Raw genomic sequence first — 26,868 nt, 5'->3', positions numbered from 1 at the left:
AAATGAGTAATTCAGTTTTCCAAGCCACTATTTCAGGAGGTCTCCAAATTCAAGTAGATGTTCCTAAATCAATGACTGAAGTATGAATGTTTCCTTGCATCACTAGTTAGATTTGAATAAAATGAACTTAATTTTGGATAAATTTTTTTGCTAATTTCATGCCTCTTCTCCATTTGCTGTTGTGTTTATGGAAGGACATATGCCGTATATAAAACAAATGAGTCATGTTAGTCAATAGAGTCATGCCTTCACCCCTGCCTCATGCTACAGTGTTAGTCTTTTCCTGATTCGTTAAGACGGAACATAATGGTTTTTTTTTGACGGCTGTTATATGGAGTTAATGCAGTCTTCCTTGGGTAAACTTTGCCATATCCTTAGTAAGAAATATGTAATCCAAACTATATTAAGGTACCTCAGGGAGTGTTTCTATCAAATGCAGAAATGCACTGCTTTGGGGCTCACTAAAAGCTTTGGTCTAGGCTAAAACTCCCCTTTGTCCTGAATGGTAAAGTAGTTTTCTTAATTATCAATTCAAGCTGCCTTTTTTTTTTTTAAATTTTTGACAAGAAAACTTTGGTCCATGCCTATGAGTGCTGTTCAGCTGGTACTTTACTGCTGTTTCTTACAGTGATTTAATGGCAGTAAGGAATAAAGGAGTTGGACAGTGGTAGCTCCTGATAAGCTCAGTAATATTTTTGTAACCGATACCAAGCCCAGAAGATAAATGCCCTTGTTTCTGAAAAACATATACTGAGATTTCTGTAAGATAAGCAGGTTACTAAACAGGCTTGGATTGCTGGTAGCTACCAAAGGACAAAGGGAAAAGACAAGCATTTCAGATGAAAATAAAATGTTTAAATATACTTGAAAAAATCAAAATGGCTAAAAATCTGGTTTAGGCAACAAAAACAGAATTCAGAGTTGTACTGTGAATACTGCAAAAATGTACAGAGATGAAGTCCGTGAACAGAGAACACAGATCTCAGTTATGGCAGCTCAATCCACGTGTCAGTAGGATATATTTAAAAATGTGCAGTCAAGTGGAAGTGCAACACCTCACTTTGGTCCTGAAAGAATTTAACAACGCTTTTAAAATATGGAGCAGCAGCTTCTTCCTGTTATGTGTGATAAAACTGTATGTAATGTTCTTAAAAAGACCCAGAATACGCATGCCATGTTCTATTTGTTGTTTATGGAAAGAGATCTTGTCCCACTGCAGTCACGCTGGCTTTGGTAAGACTTGGATGACAAAATATGGAACATCTTCCATTCTCCTGAGAGAACTTATGAGAAATGGATGCCTTCTGAATTGAAGCCATGCAGCAGCCTGAAAAAATGAAATATTCATGTTACAGTTTCTACTAATTTATACTTCAAATAAAATAATTTCCAAGCCACGCTGGTAAAGAGCATAGGACAAAGAAAGAAAGCAGTCATAAAAACTACTGTTGCTGTTCAGCTGCTATGAAGAATTGTTACAAAGCTTACATCAGAGATAATTAGCAAGTTGTGCAGATTTAGAAATGCAGATACATTTCCAGTGCGGTTATTCATACTGCATCCTACCAAATTTACTACATTTCTTAAAAGAACAGTAGCTGCACTAATTGTTACACTAATGAACAGCTAGGAATTTTATCTTGAATTAGAAGATGATTCATATTGCCAATGAAATTAACTGACCAGAAGGAAGATCAGAATATAGTAAGTCACATAACTAACATTTCCAAATTATGCTGTAGATTCTAATCCTCAAGAAAGATAAAAGAGAAGGGTTGTGCAAGTCACTTACAAAATCTGTCATAACCAATGTTGTTATTAGAGCCATTTTTAGAGGGGATGTAGAAGTGTCTAGTACATGAATCACAGAAGTAGGGATCTTAAGCTAATTGCTTCTCAATATTATAAGCAGCAGTATATATAAAGAGAGAAAGAGAGAGTGTGCGTGCGTGGCTTTCTTCATGTTCAAGACTGGAAGCAAGGAGGGTGTGGTATTCAGAGGATACGAGAGAGAGTGTTGTTCCTACCTAACGCAGTATTAACCTGCTCTGTGTAGGTACAGATGCAGACAGAACTGGGAGAAGCTCAAAAGGAAGGCATAAAGAGAACAGAATTACCTAATAAAATCATCTATATCCATTGAACGGGCTCGTTTTTCAGAGTAGCCTGTATTTTTTAAGACTGTCTGTATTTTCTCTGCAATTTTGAAATTTTCTGGTATTTCCTGTCAATAGAAGATATAAATTAGTTTTCCATTCATAGCATATAAAAAGGTTAAAGTTAAATTGTCTATTCTTTTCCTGCTTTTAGAAGAGTTTTTGTTTCAAGTGATCTAAGTAAGTTCTCTTTTTTTCCTTTTAGGATTAATATGTCCTTGTGCCTAGATTTTTATACCTCTGCTCATTCACTGTAAATGAATCACCAACAATATGGTCAGACACAGAAGAGCTTCTTAGTAGGTACTGGAAAAAGTCAGTCCCGAGACGTTCACAACCAATACATTAACAATATCCTCAGTTTTCATTTTTTGCACTGTGTTTTAGAAACACTTTTAGATTTTTCTTTGAAGAATGGAGTTAGGTTCTTCCCTACCCCAAACTCTTTTGAAAAGGTTTTAACATTTTAAGCTTTTCCATGCTCATTTTTTTTACTCTTATAGATGTTAGTATTTAGGTCATATTGCACAGAAATCGGATTTAATACATTAAAAAGGCACTTACCGTATTATGCAAGGAACAATGAATTCGGTAATTATGATCCAACAACTGCTCTACAGCACTTGATCTGAAAGAAATGCAAGTCTAGAGTGAAAACTGATTTTTAACTAGTTCTTTTGACTTGAGTGGTTGTTAATCCTTACTATGAAAAGAAACTGTATTGACTACGCAGAGCTGTTCATTTGAAACAGCTGTCTAGTAAAGAGTTTTCTTCCGAAGGTTTCACTTCAGAAGAGTTTCTAACATCAGCATAAATTCTCCATTATTATTTATCTCAGACTGTTCCAGCATCTGCATTACAAGCCTCTAAGAACAGAACTCATTTCAGACCAAGGCTGTAACACTACTAGGTATTTGCAAGAAAGGTTAACTGGACAGACTCCAAAACTTTGGAGAGCTGCCTTCTAATAGAAATTACTTACTTAAATGCTGCAGAGAGCGTCTTGTTTTTCCTAACAAAGGCTATCCTCACCAGACCATCCCATTCCTGAAATTAAAAAGTATACAGTGTTTCCTGAAAGGAGTACACAGCTGCTACAGAAAGTTCAGAACAAACACTACTGACAATCTCACAACAATAACACAAAGAACATCGTTTTAGGAAAATATCTCTCTAACCAGTAAGACAGTGCTGTCTTGTGCAACGCAATAAAAGTAAAGGAGAAAATATATCATTCACAAGGACTTGTGAATTGTTCTGTTTTGAGGATGGGCGCTATCGGACAGATCTTACGTGCTGAGAAGGCAGGTAGTTGAAGAAAATCTGATTAAATTTGGGCTAGGCTGGAATGGTCCTGAAGATCAGACCATTTGAAAAACTAAGACGACTATCACGTAACATCTGTCTTCAGAGACTATACACAATCACCTGAAGCTGTGAGTTCTCATAGACAGTCCTTTGCTCATAAGCAATAGTCATGTCATCAGCCAGAACAGTCTCTTGGAGGTACAAAGGGTAATGAAAAGGACATTATTACTAGCAACTCTCCTATTGACATGAAGATGGTACCTTTGCCTCCTAAGTGCTGTAAGAAAAGCTGCACCTGAGTTGATGGGGGCACATTCTTCAGGTAACCGTGCTAATGCAAACCCGATCAAGAGGGGGAATAAGTATTTTGGAATTCTGTAAATGTCAATGGATAGCTGGTACTTAGTATTGTGAAGACAGCATGTCGAATTCCGTAAGAAATGAAATGAAAAACAAATGAAGTACTACTACTGCTATGTTACTAGATATGGTTACTAGAGCGTATAATGTTCACCTGAAAGTTGATTGGTGGTGGTGGGTTCCTTGGCTCTATTCTGACAACACTGGATTCAACTTTAGGAGGGGGCCTGAAGTTGTTCTTTCCAACCTGTTAGTCAGGAGAAGTTAGGCAGCTGTAAAATTTAGCGGCAAATCCTGACATTCTTAAAAACAACATTCTTCTCTGTATGGTAAGCGGTAGCTAACACAGAATGACGTACCTTCATCAGATGGTCCACACGAGCTAATAACTGAGTATTAATAGAGAGTCTGCAGTATAGTTTAGTCCCTGGTTTTGCAACCAAACGAAGTGCAAATTCTCTTTGAAACATAAGTATTGCACACCTGAGAATTACAGAAATGAGCAAATGAATCTAAGTCTTCACAGCTTTTAAGTCAAAAGCCAACTAAACACAGCTTTCCCCTCAATGCTTAGAAGCAATAAAAGTCTTGACATAAATGCACACTCTGCCTTAATCATCTTAGTACTACCAGTAAAACTAGCAGTTCAATGAGAGAAATCAAGAACCACTGACACACTGAACTACACACAGACGTACCTAGCCAATTATATTTTTAACAGACTAGACAATAGGTTCAACGTTACCATCCTTACTTCCTAAAGTAGGAAGGCATTTGAAATGTTAGATGCCCTGCGTATCCCTGGATGCCCTGGAATAACAAATAGTTACTATAGTAGTGTGAACAGGTGCAAATCCTGGTTTTCATCAGTTGCACAACTCACTAATGCCAAGACTAAATTTTCCCATGCTTAATACTTCAGTATAAGCTAATTTCCAGGCATTGGCAACTTACATATTATAGAAAACTTCTGGTGTGGATCTGATCCACAGAAGTAGTATTTTATGAAGTAAATAATCTGATTTGGGATTATTTGTAAAATTAATCTTTTCAGTTAGAAAAGCCAGCGATCTATTCTTCTGCATACCTGAAAAAAGGTCTATGAAGCAACAACTTGAAAACAAAGGGTGAAGAAATCTGAGGAAAAGAATAATATCATTAGTATGCCTTCTGAGGCATCATTAAAATAAATAAATAAATAAACAAACGCCACGCTCAGATTGTTTTGTCCATACCTGATAAGGCAAGTTAGCTACACACGCATCAAAGAATGGTAAGTCTGTTTTCAACACATCTCCAACCTTGATTTCAAGTTTGTTTGCCAGACACCTGTGGGGAAAATACAGAGTGGTTATCTCCCGATAGGCATGTTGCTGAAGTTTTTGCCAAGGCAAACACTGCTTTAAGCACTCTTTATTTCCGCTGTTGGTACTTACGTGCCCTGGACTCTCTTCTGAAGTTCGCCCACAAGTCTAGGGTCAATTTCACAAGCAATAACCTGAAAACAAAGTATATATTTGCAATTTTCTACATGAACTCTTTCTAATTGAGATTAGTACTTCAGCTGCAAGAAACTGTGAATAACTATTGCTACAGAATTAAATAATTCTTACGTATTTCCTGTTAGGCTATGCGCTTCTTCTATCCCAAAATATAAAAGGCTTATCATGTAAATGGATGACAGCAATACAGTTCGACATTATTTACATGAACATAGTCAGAAATTCCTTTGAGTTATGTAAGTTTTAAGAAAAAAAAAACACAACTGATTCTGCTGCTTTGAGTCAGTTCACAGAACATCTTCCTGTTTGCTTAATAGTCTAAGCCAAAAAGTCATTTTGGGTATGTCAGGGAGGCGGGGGGGAACATAACACTTACTTTTTTTACTTTCTCTAACATTTTCACTGTCAGATTACCGGTTCCAGGGCCTACTTCCAGAATGACATCTGTACGTCGTAAGGCAGCCTAGGAACAAATGGCATCTCACCATTTTTCTAGAATTGATTCCAAGCAATCATTTACTTTTAAAATGAAACATACATGCAGCTCAATAAAAGGCTAAATTCAGCTAACAGCGGTGCAAGAATGTCATTTAGAAAAGGAAGCAACAGAAATAATGAAAACAAGAGTGTCCTGGGCTGAATACAGAAAAAAACCAAATAGTCTCATTCTAGAAAATGCAACAATGTAAGAACTATAATATAGAAAGAAGGTCCCTTCAAAAATCACAAAAAAGGATACTAATTCAGAGAACAGAACACTGCATTGAAGTGTGTTTTCCAAACAAAACTCCAAACTGCTGTACAAGGTGTACAGGAAGCTGATATTCTAGAGCATAAGGGAAAGCATCCAGTTGACAACCCAGAGACCAGCTCTCAAGCCAATCATTTCATTCACTCAGCTAGCAGCATGCTGAATAAAATTCTCAGCTCTAGGGCTGGCAACTGCTGCATGCATATTCAAAGCAGCAGGCTTTTCCCCATCACCTATACATGAATCTTCTGAATCCCTTAATATTATTTTCAAAGCTCAAGGTCAGCTGTCATGTAACAACAACTGACAAAGACTAACTATTTAGATTCTTCAAAACAGACGTGCGATACTGAGATATAAAACTGCATAGTGATTACTTAAACTATGCCATTGTTAAAAGTTTTAATTAGTATTTCAGACCACGCAGGAACATTTGCTTCAGAAATGAAGTCCAAAGTCATACTGCTGCGAGAGCTGAGGTCACCAGGGCAGCAGCCACCGACCTTCTCGATGATGCTGTTGACGATGAGCGGATTTTTCAAGATGTGCTGGCCAGCCCCGGTGTTGAACAGAATTCCTACAGCCAAGGACAACCAGAGCAGTAAAGTTACCGACGGTGAAAATATATCAAGGAGAAACTTAGCAATAAACCTTTCTATAAGGAAGTAAGTGTTCATACACCTACAGCAGCCGTTCACGCTTCTTCCAGATGAACACCCGCTCGGGCCCGGCTGGGACGAGCCGCCGGCGGGGCCAGGCCGCAGCCCGAGCCTCCGCCCGGCCCCAGGGCCGCCGCAGCCGAGGCCCCGGCCGGCGCTGCGGTAAGAGCCGCCCCGCACTCACCGGTGCCGCCGCCGCCGCCGCCCTCCCGGCGCCCCTGCCGCGAGCGCTTCTCCGCCCGCGGTTTGGGCATGGCGAGCGCCCGGCCGCCACACGCGCGGCCGCCTCCCGCCGTGGGCCCCGGGGACTACAACTCCCAGAGAGCACCGCGGCGGGGCTCGTTGGCGCCGAGATGGCGCGTCCCCGGGAGGCGGGGCGGGGCAGGCATGGCCCTTCCGCGCCAGCTCCGCCGCCTCCCGCCAGCACTTCTGATCCCGGCTGCCGGCAACTCTGTCAGAAGCTCTCATCTTCCTCGACTGCTTTCAGTCGTTTACACCTCAAACGGCACCAGCCCCTAGCGCGGCACCGCAGCACACGGGACGCCCCGCCGCGCCGGCACAACCGCTGCCGTCACGCGGTGCTGCGCGCCAGGAGCCCCGCCCCTTTCCCCGCCCAGGCCACGGCGAGTCTCCGCCCGCAGCGGCGGCAGGCGCATGCGCGCGAGAGGCCGCGCCGGGCCCGCTCGCCGGCTGTCCGAGAGCCCCGAGAGCGCCCGCACGCGCCGCGGGGAGCGCCAGTCGCGTGTCGCGCGGTCGATGACGTCAGCGCCGGCGCGCCGGGGGAGGCGGGGTGCTGCAGGGGCAGCAGCTGGTCCCGGCTCGTGGCGCGAGCTTCGGAATAGGCGGGGGTCGCGCGCGCCAGGCCCGCTCCGCGTGCGGCGCCGCCGCGAGCCGAACGGTGAGCCGCGCCCCCTGCCCCGCCTCGCGGCTCGCGGGCGGCGGCGGCGGACGGGGGCCTGCGCCGGGCACGCGGGCGGCGGCGGCGGCGGCGGCGGACGGGGGCCTGCGCCGGGCACGCGGCCGCGGCCGAGCTGCCGGGACGGGGGGAAGCGGCGGCGGCGGCGGCAGCCCGGGAGCGGGCGCGGCCGCCGAGCCGCGGCCGCGACCTGTGTCCCCGGCGGGGCGGGCGGCCTCTCCCGCGCGGCGCGGCGCCGCTCGGTGCTGGGCCCGGACGGGTTCCCGGGGCGGGCGCCGGCCTGTGGAGGGCGGCGAGTGAAAGGGAAAAAGCGATTGCAGCTCAGGGTAGGAAGTCGGCCGGAGGAAGGAGCTGCTCAGGTTTTCCGTGTCAGGGAAGAAGAAACTGGGCAGTTGAACTGCGCTGTGCGATGCGCTTCCTGGTATCTTTTTGTCTATTTGTTTCTGCTCCTGCCTGATCATTTGCGTTTTTATTTGAGTTATCAGGTGCCATTTATCATTGGTACAACACTCCTCTTCTGTTCACGTGTATTTTTTTCCTGTGCTGACTTCTGTAGGCCACCAAGGATAAGAGAACTCAGCGTTATGTTTTATATAACGTGGTTCAGTAATGTCAAGATATTTTCTTTGACTGCAGAAGAAGAGTCGCTACCCAATTCCATGGAGCTATTCTCTTGTTTCTCATCGAAACAATTTTTGATCTGGATAAGATTGGTGGGAAGGCATCAGAAGAAGTGAGGCATTAAGCTGCACAGTTTGTTGATAGAACTTATGTTTTGCAGAAATAAAAAAAAAGCAAGCAGTGGTCTTTCATTAAAGGTGATTATTTTCTTCCTGCAGGGTTTTGAAGAACAAGGTCTTGAAGTCTTACTGGAAAGCAACTTCTTCCCAAAATCAAAGGCAGGGTCAGTGCAGTAGCAGTGAGTTATTTCTCCATTTTGTGTTATCTTAGAAAACAGTAACGTGTATGTTATGTACGAACATGGCCCTGTGTACAGTACAGACATGGCTTCTGTTATATGCTACTACTACATACCTTGCTTCCATTATCTTAATAGCTCAGATGAAGTCTGCAGTGCCTTTGGCATGGCTTTCAAATTGGCGTTCTTAACATGTAAGAGTACGTCAGTCTTTATAAGTAGCACATTCCTTATGAGTTTTGACTTCTTGAAACTTAAAGGCTAATCATCTTCATCACTCTCTGTGTTTTTCCTCTCGTTCTTCCATTGTACCGTTATGTAGAAATGCATTTCATACCATTTGCATGAAATAAGAAAAGTTTCTGTTACCCAAACCTTATATACGTATCATACACTTTAAAACTGTAACATCAGAAGTTGGTTTTAACTGTGTACTGAAATGGCTTATAGGCTGGTTCAGAGGATAAAGGCAGATGGGAACTGAAGTTTCTATTTCAGCTGTTGCATACCAATTTGTTATAAAATGCTCTGTTGTATGGTTTTTGACAATCTGTTTGTTAAAACGAAGTGAACTATAATGAAGTCAAAGGAATAAGATTAGTCTTGTGAAATTTATCATCCTATAAGCTTACTCTCAAACATTTAAAATACTCTTCCCTTGTCTCTGTGTATGCCTTTGGCTTTTTCTATATTATCAATACTGAGCTCTATGGTGGAGTTTCTTCTCAGCTTGTATCTAAGCAAATTCCTTAGGAGTGGTCCTACTGTAATTTTATAATGCCTATTGTTTGTGTTAGGACTTCTTGATCAGTTTTGTGTTTTCCATTTATCCTGAGAGGCTTTTCTTTTTGCCCGATGTTTTATAGCATGATCAGAGTTCCTTCTCTAAATATCACAGTCAGCTTTCCTTATTGTTCTCCTTTATTCCTAAATTTTCCCTTCTTATTCTGTGTTCCTTTATCCCTGGTGTCTTCTGCTGCTTATGTTGATTTTTCAGACCTAGCTATTAGTTTCAGTGCTGTAATTTCTCACAAGTAAAAAAACTGTAGAAGTTCTCTTTGTCTGTTTCTGTCAGTAGCAATGTGTACGCAAACCCTGTAACTCTTCCTTCCTTAGACATTTTCTTTTTTCTTTGCTATGGCTTAGACTGGGTAAAGAGTAAACAGCTTTTTTCATTAAGGTTAAGAGAAATTAATCTCTTCTTCTGGAAAATCTCAGCTAACGATGGTAGTGGTAGTATCTTGAATAGCCAGGATACTGGTAGTTTTTTTGTTTTTACTGCTTAGTAGAAACGCTAAGGTATGACCTAATTGATACAGGTAATACACTAGTAGAGAAGAAACTCATAGGAGTGTTTATAGAGTGATGGAGGGGCTGGTATAACTACCAACTGTTTCTGAAACTGGCAGTATCCTTAAAAGCAATGCTAATAAGTCATGTGAGCATCAGAAAGAATGCTAGCACTCGTGTTACACTCATCTGCTCAGAAGGGGACCCAGAACTGGTTCTCGTGGCTTTTTAGAATGGAAACTGTTTTTCTTGTCTTCTTTAAAACAAATATGCTTAAAACACCCACCTTAAGTAAGTCATCCAGTTAAAAAGAATAGAATTTTGAATTCTGGCTTGAATTTAGGAATCTAGGTATGACTAGACTCTTCAGCTAGTGAGATTGAGGCATATATTGTAATCGGGGCAAACTCAAGTGTGATGGAGCAACTGTTATGTGTAGTTCTTTGGAGACACCAGCTTGAATGATCAGCTACCCATTTTCAGTTGAGTTAATCTGGACAAAGAGAGTTTAGCAGTTAGTGTGTGTCTGGAGTAGGACTTCAGAGTACATGAGTCATTTAGCCATGATACTTCTAGCTGAAGTATTTTTCCAAAGTAAACGGAAAGGGTGCTGAACAGACCATTCACTTGTTAGCAAAATGGTGTCACAGGAAGATCAAACAATAGGAAAGATCTAGATCAGAGTTTTTGGGTTTCTTTGTAATTTTTAACATGTAGGCTTTGAATCTTACTCACTGCCTCTGCTATAAGCTTGTGTAAGATGGTGCTCTTTATGCCAATAACTACATTCTTGCTTTAATTGTTCCCATGTCCTTCTGCTATCTGTGATAAGTGTGTGAAGTGCAGAGTCCCAGAAGCTTTGTCAGAAAGCATCTCTAGAGACATGTAGTCTAGCCTCTTGTTCAAAGCAAACTGTTGTCACCACCAGGTCAGGTCAGGCATAGCTTGTCTAGTCGAGTCTTGCAAATCTCGAAGGGTTCAGGTTACACAGTCTCTCTGTTTCAGTGCTGTACTGCTCTCCTAGCGGAAAGGTTTTTTCTTAATGTTCAACTTGCTGCAGTTTGTGGGTTTTGCCACTTGTTGTATCATTTGCCATTAACAAGAAGCATTTGGCTCAGTCTGCTTCTAAGTGCAATTCAGGTGACTATTAAAGTTATAGGTGACTACTAAATCATCTTTTAGCCTCCTCCTCCTCACCAAATGAGGATAGGTTATTTGCTTTAGACCCCTGACCCTTAGTTCTTGACCTCTCTTCTTGAACTGAGGAAAGAGAGAGGGGTGATGACAAAACTGGACATGGTATTCTGGAAGCAGTCTCACCTAGTGCTGAGTAAACAATAATGACACCCCTTGAGCCGCTTGCCGTGTTTGTCCTAAACTAGCCCAGTCTACCGTTTGCCTTACTAGCAGTGAGCAAATACTATAATTAGGTGATATGTTTACTGCTTTATCTTGTTCTAATTTAACAGAATTTTAAGTGAATCCATTCTTGCAGCTCACTGTGTTGGAAAAGAATTTACTGAATTGTTAACAACAGATAACGCAATTTAGAGATGCATGAATATGAATGAGTTGTTACACTGTGTTGTTTGAAGTCCAGGAAAAGTGAAGTTTGTAGGCTTCCACTGAAGTAAACTTTCATTTCCTTGCAGATATAGTAGCAGTCCTTGATGGTTTGTTTACATAACTAACATGACTCTAAAATTCAGATATATTTCAGTGTTACGGGAAAAGTGCCTGGATATGCTTTTGCCTCAATCAAAAGGGCTGGCTATTCAGAGAAAATGTTCAATTAGTCTGGCAGAGCAGTCGAGACACTCAGGCTGTTTTCTAAAATAAAACCTGTCTACAGATTCTTACTTAGAAGGGGAGATTATGGAATGAGGAGTAGAACAGAGAGAGGAGAGTTAAGTTTTGGAAAGGAGATGGCAGAGTTTCAGAGTGGCAATGGAAGTGCAGGACACTAAGAGAGACAGGTAAAGATGAGGAGAAGGCATGGGTGTTTGTGGTCTCTGAAGATTTTCTCACTGTGCTGAGGGGGGTGGCATTTGGTGTGTTGTATATCTTCTGGATAGGAGCAATTTGATATTCACTTCATCTATTTCATCTGCTATACTGGGAAAAGTCTTGTGGAACTTGTTGAACTATGAGTTAAGCTCTACAAGTATTCCGTAGACAGTATATTGTATATTTCATGTACTTCTGCTCATGTATATTTGGAAGTGATGCAGATTTTCTTCGTTGTCTGAAAAAACATGTTTTTATGATATGTATAAGTTTCACTGTCAATTAGGTGTCAAACCTAATGGGTCCTATCTGCAGGAATTGGTGTCGTGGAAGTATCGGTACATAACAGTTATGAAAACTGTGTTGTAGAGGATCCCATTAACACATTTGATGTGAGCTATTGTCGTGATTGATTCATTATCTTTACGAAGCATATGCAGAGGTTAAGTTTATTCTCAAGAGTAATCCTGTTTGTGAGAAGGGATTAGAAGGAGAGACTTTATCCTAGGGTTGAAATTGCATGTGATGACTTGACTCTCTCGGTTGGCTTGACGCTGTTAAGAGTCTTATATTCCTCCTTTCTCCCTTAGCCAGCGTGGTGCCTGTTGGACCATGTACTCAGACAGCAAAACTTGCTAACTTTGCAAAAAAAAAAAAAAAAACAAAAACAACCTCACTAATCGAACAGAAAATTGTTTAAGCTTAGCAAGTGGTCTAGCGAGGACCAGAGCTGGTGCAAGGAAAGGAGTGGAAAGATCAAAAGGTGAGGAAAGGGAGAAGTTGGGGCCTGGAGGGGGTGGATGGAAGGGAAAAAGGTTGTCCCCCTTTCAGGGTAATTACTAGGTTGGGGCTGTAGTAACACGTAACTTTGCTCTGAGTCTGTATTCTGTTTTGATAAGACAAAGAAACAAAAGAAGATTAATATAAAGGATTGTACCCTAGCTTTACTTGAAAGTTCACTAATTGAAGGAAATGTTGAAGTCATATTGAAGGCATGCTGCTGTTTTGTTTTTCTATATATGCCTCCAAATTTGGCAGTTGATTGTTCTTACATTTTTTGAGATTTGAGGAAAAAATTGTTGTTTTTGCCTCTTAAGAATGACTTTTAGGAGAAAAGTGGGACCTTGCCAAAACAACAGCATTTAATTTCACCATGCAGGGAAATGCCTAAATGTAGGTATTCATTCACTCTTACAGTACTGGTATGTACCCTAACATAAGGTCATGGATTTCCTAATAGTTGTCAAAGCTCTTGTTCATTACAATGCAGTTCTAATAACTATCTTAAGCTGGCATAAGCTTCCTGCTTTTTATGCCCAGCACAAGTACCTGTGTAGCAATGTGGTCTGGAAATGATTTGGGAGCTTGATCCGAATGAATGCCAGTGTATTTCCCCCTGATCTCCAGCTTCAGGGGGTTGAAGAGGTGTGGGGACAAGCAGAGCGTGGTACTATTTATTTTAGTGACCATACCTTTTTATACCAATATAACGTGCACGCACATATGCGTACAGGCACATATGTTGATATGTATAAAACACATTTGTAGTTAGCCTAACCAGCAAATACAAGTTTGCAGTTTGGCACTATAAGGAATGATTTGGAATAATGAGTATATTTTTCTTTTTATAACAACAAACTTAGAAAATAATTGTAAAAAAACAGACTATAATGACTGCTATCATCAGAAAGCAGAAATTGTTTAGAGGAATCTCTTGAACATAAAAGCAATGAACATAGTCTTGTTCTGCCCTGTGTGGATTCTTACGATATGCTTGCTATGGACTTTGCCATATCCCATCCGTAATGCGACCGTGTTATTGCCATTTATGGTTTCTAGCAATTTTTTGTCCGAAGCAACTTCTATAAGATAGTATAATTCAAAATACTCTTTTCTAGGTGTACTTCATATGCATAATAATGCTATTTATAGTCATTGTGACTGTTCTTGCTATATAGCCAATTATATTAAATTCTGTTTGAGTGTTTTGTAATATAGCGTAGCATAATTCCCCCCACCTTCCTGGAAAATGTGATGGTAAACTGTGGGCTCTTTGGCGACAATGGCTATTTTATGTATTACTTTGCTAATATCCTCTGAATCGTATTATGTTAATCATAAATTTATAATAATTGAGAGACTGTCAGCTTGCAAAAAAAAATCTGAAAGTGGGAAATATGTGGCATCTGAACAAAATAAGTAGATTTTGAGGGTGTAGTATTAGCTTTATTTTTTTTAATGGATTATGTCAACCACATGCAAATATAAATGCATATCTGAGGTAAAGGAAATCCAAACAGAAATAAATTTTAAAAATGAAGTCATTATATATAAACCTGCCTAATTTTTTTCAAGGGAGGGGTCTTGGATAAAACTAGAACATGTTTCTGACTCTTTTATTGGAATAGCACTATTGACTTTTCAAAATGTATTGTCTTTGACTGTTTTTTTTTTTTTTTAACAAATGGATCTAACATTTCGTGCTGATGAAACAAAGACCTATTTTGAAACACGTATCTTGATATTTTTCTTGTTAATTTTTATTGAATATTAAACTAATACAGAGCCTACTGCTTCCTTAAATATCTTACAGTATTTATAAACTTGATCTTCAAAATTTCCCCATCTTTAGGGAAATTATTCTTTGTCTTCAGCTTTATTACGTTGTTTGTGACAGCCTCACTCGGATCTTGTGTGAGGAGTATTGTTCACCTGGGGTCAGAAAGCAACCATGCAAATTTATGGAAGATGAAATCTAAATTACCTTCTTATTAGGAAGTCCTTGAACCACAGTTTTCTGAAAGGTGGAAGAGTATTCTTTGGAAGTATCACTACAAGACTGCCCGGTTCTGATGATTTTCTGTAGGTATCCCTAGGGTCAAGAGCAGGCCACTGGGTTAAATGACCTTTTGCTCTGACCTGCTAAGGCTGTTCTTATAGCATTGTCTGCCCCAGTATTTTAATGAAAATATGAGCTTTCTCAAGAATGAAAAGCTTAAAAAAAATGCTTTGTGTATATTTCTCTTTGACTTTGTCGTCTTTAAGTCTGCCGGTTGGTTATTTTGAAATAAAAACCTTGAGGATGTTTTTCATTTTGTTGTGTTTGTATTGTGCTGACTTTAAGCCATCTGATGAGAACTGTTCTTGGTTAGTATATAAATTATATAAATCTTTAGTAGCAACACTGTTCCCCACAAAAAGGAAGACCCTACTCCACTCCTGCCAAAAATACGAAAAAAAAAAAACCCTCAAAGCATTAGCTTTGAATGTAGCTGAGAAATAATTTCATCTAGCAAGCATAGTCTTTTTGTGGTGCAGAATCCGTTGTTACATGAAAGTTCCATAATCCATTTTTTCTCTCAAATGAGCATGTCCGTGGAATGGATCTTCAGCAAGTATCTGGGTATGTGTTGCTGATTCACTGTTGATATATATCAGTTTTCCTGTGGCAAGTTGTTATTTGAAGAACACTATTTAGCAAAAGGTCTAAAATCATCAACTTATCGAAGGCCACAGTTGCTTACTGTGATTTGAGTTTTTTTGTTGTTTTGGGGTGGGGTATTTTTGACACATGCACACATGCTGTATAGGCTTGACTTTTGGAAGCTCTCTTGGTTCTTGAGGTTTCATCTAGCAATTAGGACTGATGGTCTGCTTTGCTTTTTTTTTTTTTTTTTTTTTTTTTTTTTTTTTTAGAAGAAGAAGAAGGTTTGCTGGTTAGGTGCTTCAGAATGATACTTTATCTTCTCTTGTTTCATAGTGTAAGATAAATATACATTTATTTTGGAAAGTAAATAATTTGACTTTTGAATAGAAATAAATGAAAACCCTACCAAGTTCCTATCATGATCATCACAAGTTAACATGATGTTTTTCTGTTTTTTTGCTAGGCAGTATGCCCATAGAGTAAACCAGTCCCAGTTTGACTTTACAGTCTAAAGCAGTGTCTTGGTTCCCTGGAAATTAGTCTTTTCAGAAGCAAGCTGAGATTGTATGTTTAAATTTGTTATGTAAAGGTTTCGTAATCTTAGGAAATTTTTAGAGAATTTGCAAATTGATAAAGGTTGAAATGACTGGTACAAGTAGAAAAGACAGGAGAAGAAATGGAAGGTAGATCTGTTTTGCAGGAAAGTTAAAGCAGAAGGATAAAAGATGTCACACAGGAAGTCTAGGACAGAATTTAGTTACTTCATCTGTTAGATTATTGCTCTAAAAAGAAAGATGATTTTGGAGTTAGTCAATTTGAGTATACAGAGTTTTTTTCTTTTTTTAACCTTAGAAACGTCAATATTTAATCTATTTTTGTTGAGGATGATTGAAGACCTAGTTTTGTATCATGAGTTACTAGCTTTTTTTTTTTCTTTTAATTGTGCAGGGCTATTGGTAGTGTCTTTCATCTTGCTGCTTGTTTTGATGTTAGGACAGTGTGTTCCCCTTACCCCCTCCCCAATTCAAAATGTTATGCTTGTATCAGAATCAGGTTTAAATTGTTTAACTTTCTTATCACCCTTAAAATTTTTCAACTCAAATTTCTTTCTAGGTGAAAGTTGGAAAGGCAAACTAAGTTATTTAGTATTAAACAAAAAAAAAATCCTTGAGGCTGTTCATAGAAGAGAATTAAGCTGTGCTTAGTTGTTTATTTAGAAAACTCTACTTGAAGTGTAGAAATACTTTGTTTAACATGGATCTGTATTATGCAGAGTTTATGTAGGTCATAAACAGAAGCTTTTATAGACAGAAAACCAGTTTCATTCATTTTCAGACTTCATGGTTATTTACATATACGCTTCTCTTTGCCATGATGCTGTTTCTGCGGTTGTCATAAATGTAATATATCTGTTTTGTGTCATCTGGAGAGCAATGTTTAGTTGTGTCTTTAGAGTATAAAACGTGTTTATGTTGGAAAATAGGCAGTTGGCATTCTCAGTTCAGCTGAGTTAGCGTTTTGTGTGCTGAAATAGACAATGAAGGAATACAAATACCTTGAGAAAATTCACCTTCTTTTAGGACTCGAATTCTGAAACTCTACAATTTGGCCTCTTTTAAGTGGATGGAAAATATTCAGGTAGATGAAATGGATCAGTTTCTCTTTTGCAGAAGAATTATTCGGAACATACAAAGCTATTGATACTTTGCATATCTGCCTTTTTCAGATAATCCCATGGTTTGCCCTGCCTGCAGCTGAAGTTAGGATTCATTGCAGTTTTGCTCAATCTGCTGTGCTTCACAGGAGAGGTAACCAGTGTAAAAATAAAATATTTTCAACAAATTCTCAAATGTAGTAAAGGTGCTTGTACGTCTAATGATAGACTTCTTGCTTGCTTTTTCTGCTGAGAAACTTCTGAGAGCAAAATAGTTTAATCGCTCTATACCTTGATACTGTCTATGAGTGGGTGTGATATGCGTTGTGTAGTCTAGTGAAAAATTAGCATGAGGTGTTTAAATAACATGAATGAAAATATCTGTCTGCAATTTTCCTGGGGGAAGGGAACTGATTCTGTGAGTTAATCAAGTGTGCTTAGTTTTATATTCTTTGCAGGAATAGGATCAGAACATTCCACAGGATTTAACTTTTAAATGTTTGCTGTCTTTATTAAGTTTTTTCTCCCTTTTTAAATGTTCTCAGATTTTCATGGATCTCAATAGTGCTAGCACTATTGTTCTGCGAGTCTTGACCCAAGCTACTAGTCAAGATACTGCAGTGCTAAAACCAGCTGAAGAACAACTGAAGCAGTGGGAGACACAGCCAGGTTTTTATTCAGTCTTGTTGGTAAGATACAGCAGAAAAGTGCTATTACTCATTTTCTGAATAGTTCTGAATGTGACCTCCTAGAATTCCACTGAAACATGACCTCTAGCTGAGGTAAGCTTTGCATAGTTGTGGTCCAGCTACTAATATCCTTATGCCATGCTTTGTGAGGCGTCATCATCATCAACACGTCCGAAAGCTGATTCCTTTCTATGCATTCAGGAACAGGAGAAAATTCAACTTCCAGCAGCATGAACAGATGGGCCTCTAGTGCTAAGCCTGTTGGTGGCCTTTTGTAAATTGTAGGTAACAGAAGGCCAAGATGACCTTTCCCAAAGGAATTCTTTACTGCCTGATATAGCTGTGACACTTTTATTTACCCTGGCAGCTTTAAACCTCATTGCATGTCTGGACCAGCTATTCTTTATTGTGGAGGCAATGCATTAGGATAGCTGTTGTACAAGAAAAGTTCCACGCGCTTTTCAAAGTATTACGTTTGATACTCCATTGCGATTACTTTCCTTCTTGTCAGCAAAGAGAGGTTCCCAGGGAGATGACCAGGTTGGTAGCAAGGTTCCTGAAAAAGTGAATACTTCCAAAGGTATTACTACTTCTGCTGATGAAATGGATGCATTAGCATGGTGCCATGTGATGGAAACAACCCCTAAAAAAGGCTCAAGAGTTTCAAAGAAGACGAGCAGAATTTAGCAGTGTCATTATTCCCCGCTTCTTGTGTGCGTGGGTGTTTATATTAGGGTAGTCTTAAATAACATGCAGGTAAACTGATTCTCCTATAAACCTCTGTCTTTAGTGCACAGATGAATGACTCGGAGGTGTTTAGTGACATGTTCTGTTCTCTGTAGGCCCTCCGCCTTATCTGTTGGAAAAGTTGAAGGCGAGTCTGGAGATGAAGGGAAAAATTAAAAAAAAAAAAAAAAAAGTTTGAGCTGACAAACTCAATTCTATCCCCTGCCTTTGCCATAGAGTTTGTCTGCATTTGTATATACTTTCAGCTGTGTGTATGTATGCGTATATATTTATATATATACACAGACGTAGGTATATAGAGATTTTTCCAGCTGTAGAAATTTTCAAAATAAGCAGTTGCTTTGTTTTAAGTCTCTTGCCTGTGGGGATGGGAATAAGTTTCTTTGTGTATTGCACTTCTCTAGTCTTTCTGTATCTCTTCAGTTTTTCTTTTAAGACTAGCTAGCACTTCATGTAGAATTCTAGATGGGACAGTTCTTTGGTGTGAACAGATTTTGAATATTTCTTGGATTTTTCTCAGTCTCATGTCCAGGTGTTCTGTTTGACTTCTGGGTTCAGCTGGAGATCTTTTGAGCAATAGCCTTAATAAAAGAAGTAATTTTCCTGAGTGTGTAATTTGGAAAATCGCTGGTCTATGAAACTTGTCTTTTCTTTTGCGGTATGCAAGGCTTTGTATTTTATTATATTGAGATTCCTTTGTCATTGTGCTATCTTACTATTTTGAAGTTAATGCTTCTTTGTACAACTGATTCTACAGTATGTCTTAATCTTTAGTAACATACGGAAGTCAAAGTCACAGGAACTAAACATAGTAATGAGCAGTGCTGCTTAGTGTAAATAGGATAGCGATGTTCAGGTTTTTACTATCTGACTATTCCTAGCATAGAACAACCACCTATACACAGCCTATCTACTTACCATAATACACGCTATGCTAGATGGTTTTTTTTTTTTTATTTTTACATTTTGCTCTAACACTGTATAAGTTAAAGATGATTGGAAGATACTGGAGTTAACATCAGGCTGAAATGAATTAGAAAAAATGCCCCGAACTACTGGAACATCTTAACCCCTATAAAGTGTAGAGAAAGAGGCTATGCCTTCATAGGAGCTGCACAGGCAAGTTTGAAAAGTGCTGTCATCCCAGATCACTGTTTTCCAGTCAGTGTTGGTAGTCAGGAAGGTTCTTAGCATGTGACAAGATAATGAAGAACTCTCCTGAAAGATCTCAGGAGTTTGTGCAATGTTTGTGCAATACAGTATAATTTCTTTTTCTACTAAGAATCCAGCTGTATCATTAAAGAGTGTACTAACTGTCTGGTGCGGTAATTAGTAAAGGGTAATTAGTACCCTTTTATTGCCTTTTAAGCCAAACAAGATTAGATTCACCCTATATTTTGGGTTTATTTTTTTATAAGTTGAGTAGTAGAGCTAATGGTAAGCATTTTTCTGTTTTTTTTTTTTTTATTTTTAACATATGGTTTAATGTTTTTGTCAAATGCCGACTAATGCATTTTTATATATACACCTGTACATATGCAGGTACACATATATATGCTAGTGCATGTATTTATACAACTTCTATTCTGTCTGTCGCACATGGAGTAGCTTTTAACTTCTGAACTTCTTTTTAATAGAATATCTTTACAAATCATACCCTGGATGTGAATGTAAGATGGTTAGCTGTGCTGTACTTCAAGAATGGAATTGATCGGTATTGGAGACGGGTGGCACCCCAGTAAGTTGGAAGTTGCTTTCACTTACCATTTATGGTGGATTCTGTTACATTTATCTAACAGGAAATGCAAATTGCTTGGTTGACAGAGAACTTACTTTGGAATTTACAGTGACATGAATAAAACTTTTACATTTCCCCTCACCATGTTGAAAAGCTTTTAGGTCATTAATGAACCAATATATTTTCATATTGTATTTTACAGCTTTGTTCATCTTTTATTTTGAAGAACTGAGTTACAAATCTAGGTCTAGAGTCCAGATTTGAAGTGATGTGATAAGCTTTATAAAGTTAATACCCCAACTTTCTGGTAGAGACATATGTAAGTGGTAGGAAGTCTCTTGGAAAGATCTGTTAGACTGTTAAGAGATGTTTAATTTAAGTTATTTTAGAATTCATATTGAATATATACATGAGAAAGACAGTAGCTATCATTATAGACAGTTCTGATGTGCTTTTTTTTTTTTAATCATTATTCTGATGCTCAGCTGCTGGTAATGCCTGATAAAAAGGTCTCCAAGGAAACTAAAAGTCTAACTGGTTTTCCTGAGCATGAAATTATTTACTTAAAAATTTTCAAGCGGGCTGTTGTACTTTGTTACATACAGAACTATATACTTTTCAGTGTGTTCCATGTAAGCTTTTTTCTTTTAAAAGTAGGTTTCAGTGCTGTCAGGAAATGAGAAGGATCTAGAAGCGTTCAGTCCATTGGGCTCTCACATGCTAATAAACTAGTTAGGGGCATCACCATCAGGCTTGTATATGGGGTGAGTTTTCAGGTCCAGTTTTTATGGATGGTGAATCTGAGCTTGTTCTGAAAGCATGGCGCCGTTTATATTTTGTGGCGTTTGAGATAGCTTAATGTATTTTGCCTTACCATATAAGCTTTTTTGAAGATTCTGCCAAATTTATGTGGCAAAAAGAGGGAAAACTGATGAAATTCTGCAACTGTAGGGCATTCCAAATTTACAGTGTAGTACCCCATGATTATGTGAAGCACTGAAATGTTTGTGAATGCAGATTAGTATCAGATGGCAATAAATCTACAAACAATCAGATCGCCAATTGATATGTGCCTGTGGAAGAAGGCATTTATCTTTGGCATTTCTTCTTAAAGACAAGAGATAATGCTATTTAGATTATTGGTACTTAATAAGTAAGCATTAGTGAACCAATTAAAATACTCTATTTCAATATGTTAATTTTTTCAAATAGATATCAGTAACACAGTAGAAAAATCCATGGTTCATTTCCTGTAAAAGTAATGACTACAATTTAGCTGTTTGAGGTGATGTGAAAACTGAATAACAGTCTTTCAGTATTTTTTTTTCATTTTTGGAAATTTAATGTGATTACAAGTATAAATAAATGACAAAAAAATTGGCTACTGTTAAAGATTCTGTGGAGTAAATACCTACTGAATTTCCAATGTAAGCCCACTCTTCCCCCCCATTTCTAATTTCCTTTCACGTTTCTCACATGTGACATCTAGCCAATATCTTCTGCTCACCCAGATCACTCTCGGTTGGTAAAGTATGTTGGATGCATTTTGAGAAATGCTATTTTTAAGCTCTAATTTCTCAGCCAGTTGTTCTGTGAACAGTGGATACTGTGATTTTGAAGGTTTTATTATACAGGTTCTAATTTTTTGTTCTTGCAAAACTCTCAGCTCTCTTGCATTAGCATCTGTCCCTTGTCCAAGTACATAGTGCCTCAAAGCTTGTTCTGATGTATCCAGCCTGCTTGATTGAGCAAGTGTGGGAATTAGGGGTGTGTTTGTGTTGGCTGGTTTCTGCTGCCTCTCAAAGGCAACAAATGAATTTATACCTTTTTTTTTTTTTCCCCCGTTAGGATGCTAACTCAGGTCTGTCTCCTCTACTCAGCTGTTGATTTTCACATAACCTATGAAAAAATAATCTCTGCCATTTCTACCCTTTGCCAAATTTACTTGAATTTGGACAAATATATCCAAGAATTGTGAGAATTGGAGAGGGTTCTCGCAGACAAATAACATGTTCATATAGCCTTAATTCCTTGGTAAATCAGGGCTAAAGATTGTTTACTGTTCATCCTTTCTTTTAGGACTATTTGTCTTGAATATTTATGTACTTGTGGAGAGTACTTTTAATCTCCAGAAATGTTCTCAGTAAGTTAAATGTCTCTGTTAGGAGTGTGTTGAAGTTATTTTTGGCTGGGTCTAGCAGGACTAGCTTTACCCTACTTCTGCTGAGCATTGTGATTATTTTTTTTTTTCCCAGCTGCTACTCCTGCAAAGTAGGAAAAGAACATTGATTTGAGATTATGAATCCTTTGGAGAGGACAGTAGTTGGGTGTTTTTCAAGCTCTTTTTCAGGCAGAATTTGGCCTATTATTTTTGCAGTGTTGTCAGTGCTCTCCAAAGGTGGCCTGATTTTATGATTTTGCAGATCTTTATTGGTTTGTTCTCCAGAAACAGCTTTTCTTGAATCTGAGTGCAATTAAAAGAGTACCTTTTTTCTGAGCATGTTTTCAATTTCACTGAGAATTACTTTCAGTTCTTTATTTCTGTGGACCTTGTTCTTTGGATTATTGTCTTAGCAACTTCAGGAGCTCTTAAATCATGTTTTTATTTGTTTGAACTATAAAATAGCTCTTCAGACGTGAATTTCTGGTTTCTGAAGTAGTAGATTTTTTTTTTTTGAAAAAAGCTCCAACAGTATTTTTTGAAACCCTGAATACCTATTTTTCCCATTCCACAAACACAGGAAAAAAAAAAAATCAAGACTCTGAAGCTGCAAATTGTGAAAAACTAAGTCATAAAGATTTTGAAAGCAAATGCCTACTTCTCTACAAGGGCCTGTCTTGCTTTAATTTTTCACTTGGTGAAGCTCAGCAGTGTAGTAAAATGAACTTAGTGAATGACAGACATTCTTCCTAACTTCTGCTCTGTTATTTTTGTATGCAGTTGTGCACCTTTCTTAGAGTGCGTTGAAAGAGGATAAAGATTACCTTTTCTGTGCCTACATCTGCTCTGAACTCTGCGGTGGGGAAATGTGTAGCTGTGGGTTTAACGTCCAGCAGGTGTCACTGTTGTAATGTTGTAATGTAACTGCTAAATGTTAAGTTCTTTCCCCTCTGATGAATGATTTAGCGGTTCTTAGACTAATACACCTAAGATAAAAATGAAATATACCACTGGCCTCTGAATTAATTCCTTAATTGTTTTCAATACAATGAAAAGCTTTGCTTATCATAAGCTTCTATAGCTGAGGAGCTCATCCTGATGAGTCCATTTTCTTTTTGTTCTGTTAATAAAATCAAAAGCTTAATAATAACACTTATTTATAGTAAGTAATGCATGTTTGTTGCTTTTAGGATATACAGGTCATATGATTGAGGGGAAAATATAATCAAGGCAGCAGTTCTTGCAAGCTCACAGAGGATGTAAATTAAATAATATAATTGAACAGGTTTTTTTTTTTTTTTTAAACAAAACATTTTTTTGGTGCTTTCTGTTATCCCTGAACAAGTAGCACAAGCTAAATTTAATTGAAGTTCTAGATTTCTTAATTGTAACAACAGCTTGCAAATTTTAGAAATCACTCAGTGTGCCTGTATGTCTGGAAAATACATACTGCATTTATTTATTTCTAAGAAAATAACGTTCTGTGGTGCCTGCTTTTTTTAATGTCGTCTACTGTCTTCAGATTAATAAGGAAAATAGTTTTCCAAACAAAAACTTTTATTATTGAAGAAACTTTTGTAGACATTAAGTTATGCCAAAAATATTTTGCGTAATTTCATGTAAAAATACTTTGAAACTAATTCTTGGTTTAAAAAAAAGTCAGTCAACTTTGTTTCTTGCATGCTATAAACTACCTCTGAAAAAGAAACTTAGGCTGGCAGTTCAAAGTCACTTATGAAAAAATAAATCCCCTCTCCCTCCCCAACACATGCTTTATACTTGAGAGGTCTGTGATCTGGCAAATCGGGAGGATTTGTATTATACGCGGGGTGGGGGGGAACTAGAAACATTGCTGCAAATGTTTGACCTTAGGGTAAATCCTAGTTTTATTTTCTATTATTTTGATTTGAACCTTTAATACTTAACCTAGATTAGTGTAGAACCTGTGATTTTTAAGGAGCTTAAGTCATCCTTTTAAACCTCCCTGTATAAAAGTAGTAGGTTAGTGTCTTAGATTGGCAACTGAGATCAGCAAGTGGTTGTGCTGATGTGTTTAATCTTCTTAATTTGCAGCTACTAGACTATGTTTGAAGTTTGATGATTGCATTTATACTTCTAAATCGCTGCATTGTTAAGTAAAATAGTTTAATGCAAATAACCTTAATTGATGATTTAAGTAACTGTAAAACTCCCTTACAGTAATCAGAATTTATAATTGGTATAGTTTTCCCATGTTTTCATAATTGATCCTTGTATTTTACGGTGTGTACTTGCTTTTTGTGCTTCCAAAGGTCACATAAAAGGGAAATATAAAACTCTAATGTCAAAAGGCTCTCAAATATTTCTTTATCTCACTGTTTCTTCTCTTTCCAAACATCTCTGAGATGGTGGAAAAACAAAGGATGTTCTCCTGATGGTTTATCAAATTGGAATACATTAATTCCAAGAAAACGGCACGAAAGTAATCTTCATCTAGTCAAATACAGATGCACAAATGGAAATTGTCATTTTGACTTTTGTGTCTAGTAGTAGTGACAAAACAATGCTGAATATGAATTAATAGTTGGGTTTTATGTAAAATGAAATGCTATTCTAAGAAATGTATCCTGTTTTAACAGTGCTCTTTCTGAAGAGGAAAAATCTACCTTGCGTGCTGGACTTATTACTAACTTTAATGAGCCAGTGAATCAGGTTAGTGACGAATGATTAATTATTGTTCTCCTTACAAATGTTTCTGGTATACAATTGGTATATAATTCGGTTTCTGTCTTCACGAAGTGTTTGCTAATGGCACAGTTGACAACTTCCAATTTACATGCTGCCTTTCAGACAGTTCTTTACCTTGAAGTGAGATCTTGTCTTTGATTTTTTTGTTTTCCTTAGACCACAATTCAGCATATTTTGTCTTTTTGGTCTGGTTTTTGTTGCAGTGTCAGTTTATGCTGTCCCTTGCTGTTTATGCAGCTATTGGTGTGTTGACTCAGGGAATGGATCCAGCTCAAAAGTCCAGCCCACCACCCTCCCAGAGGGTGGATTGTTGTTGGTTGTTTGTTTTTTTCCTTCCAGCTATATCTGTTCTCTGGTCTGGTTTCTAGTTTAGCCATACAAGAAAGTGTGGTGGCATATCAGGAATGAACCGCTGAGAATGATACTGCATAAACTCACCTAAGCAGCATTGCTGTCACATATGTAATCATAGCATTAATTAAATTGAATAGGTGTGAACAGGCTTCAGCGTGATAGTGTCATGTCTTGTGTTTTAAAAGTGACTAGTTTTAAAAGCTTGTTTGGAGTAAAATAAGGATTTATTGTTAAACTGAGTGTAGTGTTAATGTTAGCAGCTCAAAACATGCACATGCTAGACGTATGAGTTTTCATGGCTGCTGACTTAATCTTGCTCATTTAAGTGTGAGTTTCTGGAAAGAATTCTTTGCTGCTGTTTCGAGCTAGGTCTTAAAGAGCTTTGGAGAAAATACAGAGAAGAATTGCCTGAGGTAAAGCTTAAAAAGTAAAGGTATAGCAAACAAACTTTAATTCTGCAGATAGGTCAGTTCTAGTGTTTCAGGAGTCTTTGGGATTACTGCTATTTGTAGGATTGGAGCAGTATAGTGAAATAACAGAAATTATACTTTGTAGAAGTCATTTGTACAGTGATAATTTTGAACAGAATGTAAGGTTTTTAATTTCAAATGGAAAATTTTTAAATGGAGGTAGGCATAGAAAATACCTTTAAATTTATATTGTAGATAGAATTTAAATTTGACCCAAAATATGACCAAATATTACTTGTTTCTTTATTTCAACTAAGCACTTTGATGTGTATCATGTTTGACCTTAAAATAGATGTCACTTATTCGACTAACTAATACAAAATTTATCAGATATTTGATTCTGAAGCAGTTGCATGCTATTCGCATTTCTGAAAACCTACTGCATTGTAGATGAAACTTAATTCAAACTTCTTAACCAAAAATTTCTCGCTACTTCTATTAATATTTAGTTCAGATTACCTGTTGATACGGCAGTATGGTACATTTGGTACTTAAAATCCTAATTCTGTTGAATAGTTAAGCAATTTTAAGACTAAAGTATCAATGTCTTAACTGACATTTTTTAGAATAATGGATTTATTTATTTATCTGTGTGACGCTTTCAGGGTATTGTATTTTAAGCTGTTTATGTTGTGGGGGGGGGGGTGGATTTGTTTGTTTGTTAATGCCAGCGGGTCCATTCCTGAATCGTTGCTCAAACAATAGTTGTGTTATGGAAGAGTTTATAGAGACTTTATTGATATTCAGTTGTGTATGTATGTGGTGTGATTTATGCGTTGTAAATGAGTGGCACAAAATTTCATGCAGTATTTCATGCAGTTTCTGCACCTGTTAGTTAACGTGCTTTGATGTTAAGGTTCTTTGGCTTCTGGGAATTGGGAAATAAAGATATTTCAGTCTTTCTCTCTTTATTTCTTTCCTATGCCCAATCCCTGTTATGGGTATGTTGATGTTTTCCTTTTCATTTAGACCCTCGTACTGCTTGATAGATCTGAAGTTCAGTGTGCTGGATTCCTGATGAGTGCTCATTGG

At 38.2% G+C, this 26,868-nt stretch overlaps 2 protein-coding genes across 11 annotated transcripts in view; one reads left to right on the top strand and one right to left on the bottom strand.

Annotated features, from left to right (window-relative positions):
* Positions 1-846: 846 nt before the first annotated feature.
* On the bottom strand, positions 847-7,061 carry LOC104146913 (DIM1 rRNA methyltransferase and ribosome maturation factor). 2 transcript variants are annotated; one of them, XM_068928962.1, is made up of 12 exons: positions 6,922-7,061; positions 6,582-6,655; positions 5,704-5,790; positions 5,262-5,323; positions 5,061-5,154; positions 4,913-4,962; positions 4,185-4,308; positions 3,980-4,072; positions 3,140-3,204; positions 2,721-2,784; positions 2,118-2,224; positions 847-1,327 (listed from the first exon to the last, which is right to left on the bottom strand). In XM_068928962.1, the coding sequence occupies exons 1-12, from the start codon at positions 6,989-6,991 to the stop codon at positions 1,285-1,287; spliced, it is 933 nt and encodes a 310-aa protein (XP_068785063.1). In that variant the 5' UTR covers positions 6,992-7,061; the 3' UTR covers positions 847-1,284. The 2 variants fall into 2 exon arrangements, with proteins under 2 accessions (XP_068785063.1, XP_068785064.1); XM_068928963.1 differs by lacking the exons at positions 6,582-6,655; positions 6,922-7,061 and adding an exon at positions 6,542-6,565.
* A 315-nt stretch (positions 7,062-7,376) lies between these two features.
* LOC104146873 (importin-11) overlaps positions 7,377-26,868 on the top strand; it is a 99,530-nt gene continuing 80,038 nt past the window's right edge. The window contains exons 1-7 of one of the 9 annotated variants that reach the window (XM_068928953.1): positions 7,377-7,635; positions 8,493-8,557; positions 17,023-17,104; positions 17,496-17,639; positions 18,907-19,044; positions 20,024-20,124; positions 24,904-24,976. In XM_068928953.1, the coding sequence (XP_068785054.1) occupies positions 19,021-19,044; positions 20,024-20,124; positions 24,904-24,976 (198 nt within the window). In that variant the 5' untranslated portion in view covers positions 7,377-7,635; positions 8,493-8,557; positions 17,023-17,104; positions 17,496-17,639; positions 18,907-19,020. Of the gene's footprint in view, positions 7,636-8,492; positions 8,573-16,876; positions 16,935-17,022; positions 17,105-17,495; positions 17,640-18,906; positions 19,045-20,023; positions 20,125-24,903; positions 24,977-26,868 lie in introns of all 9 variants that reach the window. The other 8 variants (XM_068928952.1, XM_068928954.1, XM_068928948.1 and 5 more) reach the window with 8 other exon arrangements.

This window comes from Struthio camelus, chromosome Z (assembly GCF_040807025.1).
Source record: "Struthio camelus isolate bStrCam1 chromosome Z, bStrCam1.hap1, whole genome shotgun sequence".
Lineage (NCBI taxonomy): Eukaryota > Metazoa > Chordata > Aves > Struthioniformes > Struthionidae > Struthio > Struthio camelus.
This window is presented reverse-complemented; position numbering and strand designations above follow the sequence as displayed.

Coding starts and splice junctions, on each gene's coding strand:
- LOC104146913 (XM_068928962.1), bottom strand. CDS start 6,991: ATGCCCAAACCGCGGGCGGAGAAGCGCTCGCGGCAGGGGCGCCGGGAG. Junction 5,155..5,261: donor CAGAAGAGAGTCCAGGGCAC/GTAAGTACCAAC, acceptor TTTTCCCCACAG/GTGTCTGGCAAACAAACTTG. Junction 3,205..3,979: donor CACCACCAATCAACTTTCAG/GTGAACATTATA, acceptor TTTTAATTTCAG/GAATGGGATGGTCTGGTGAG.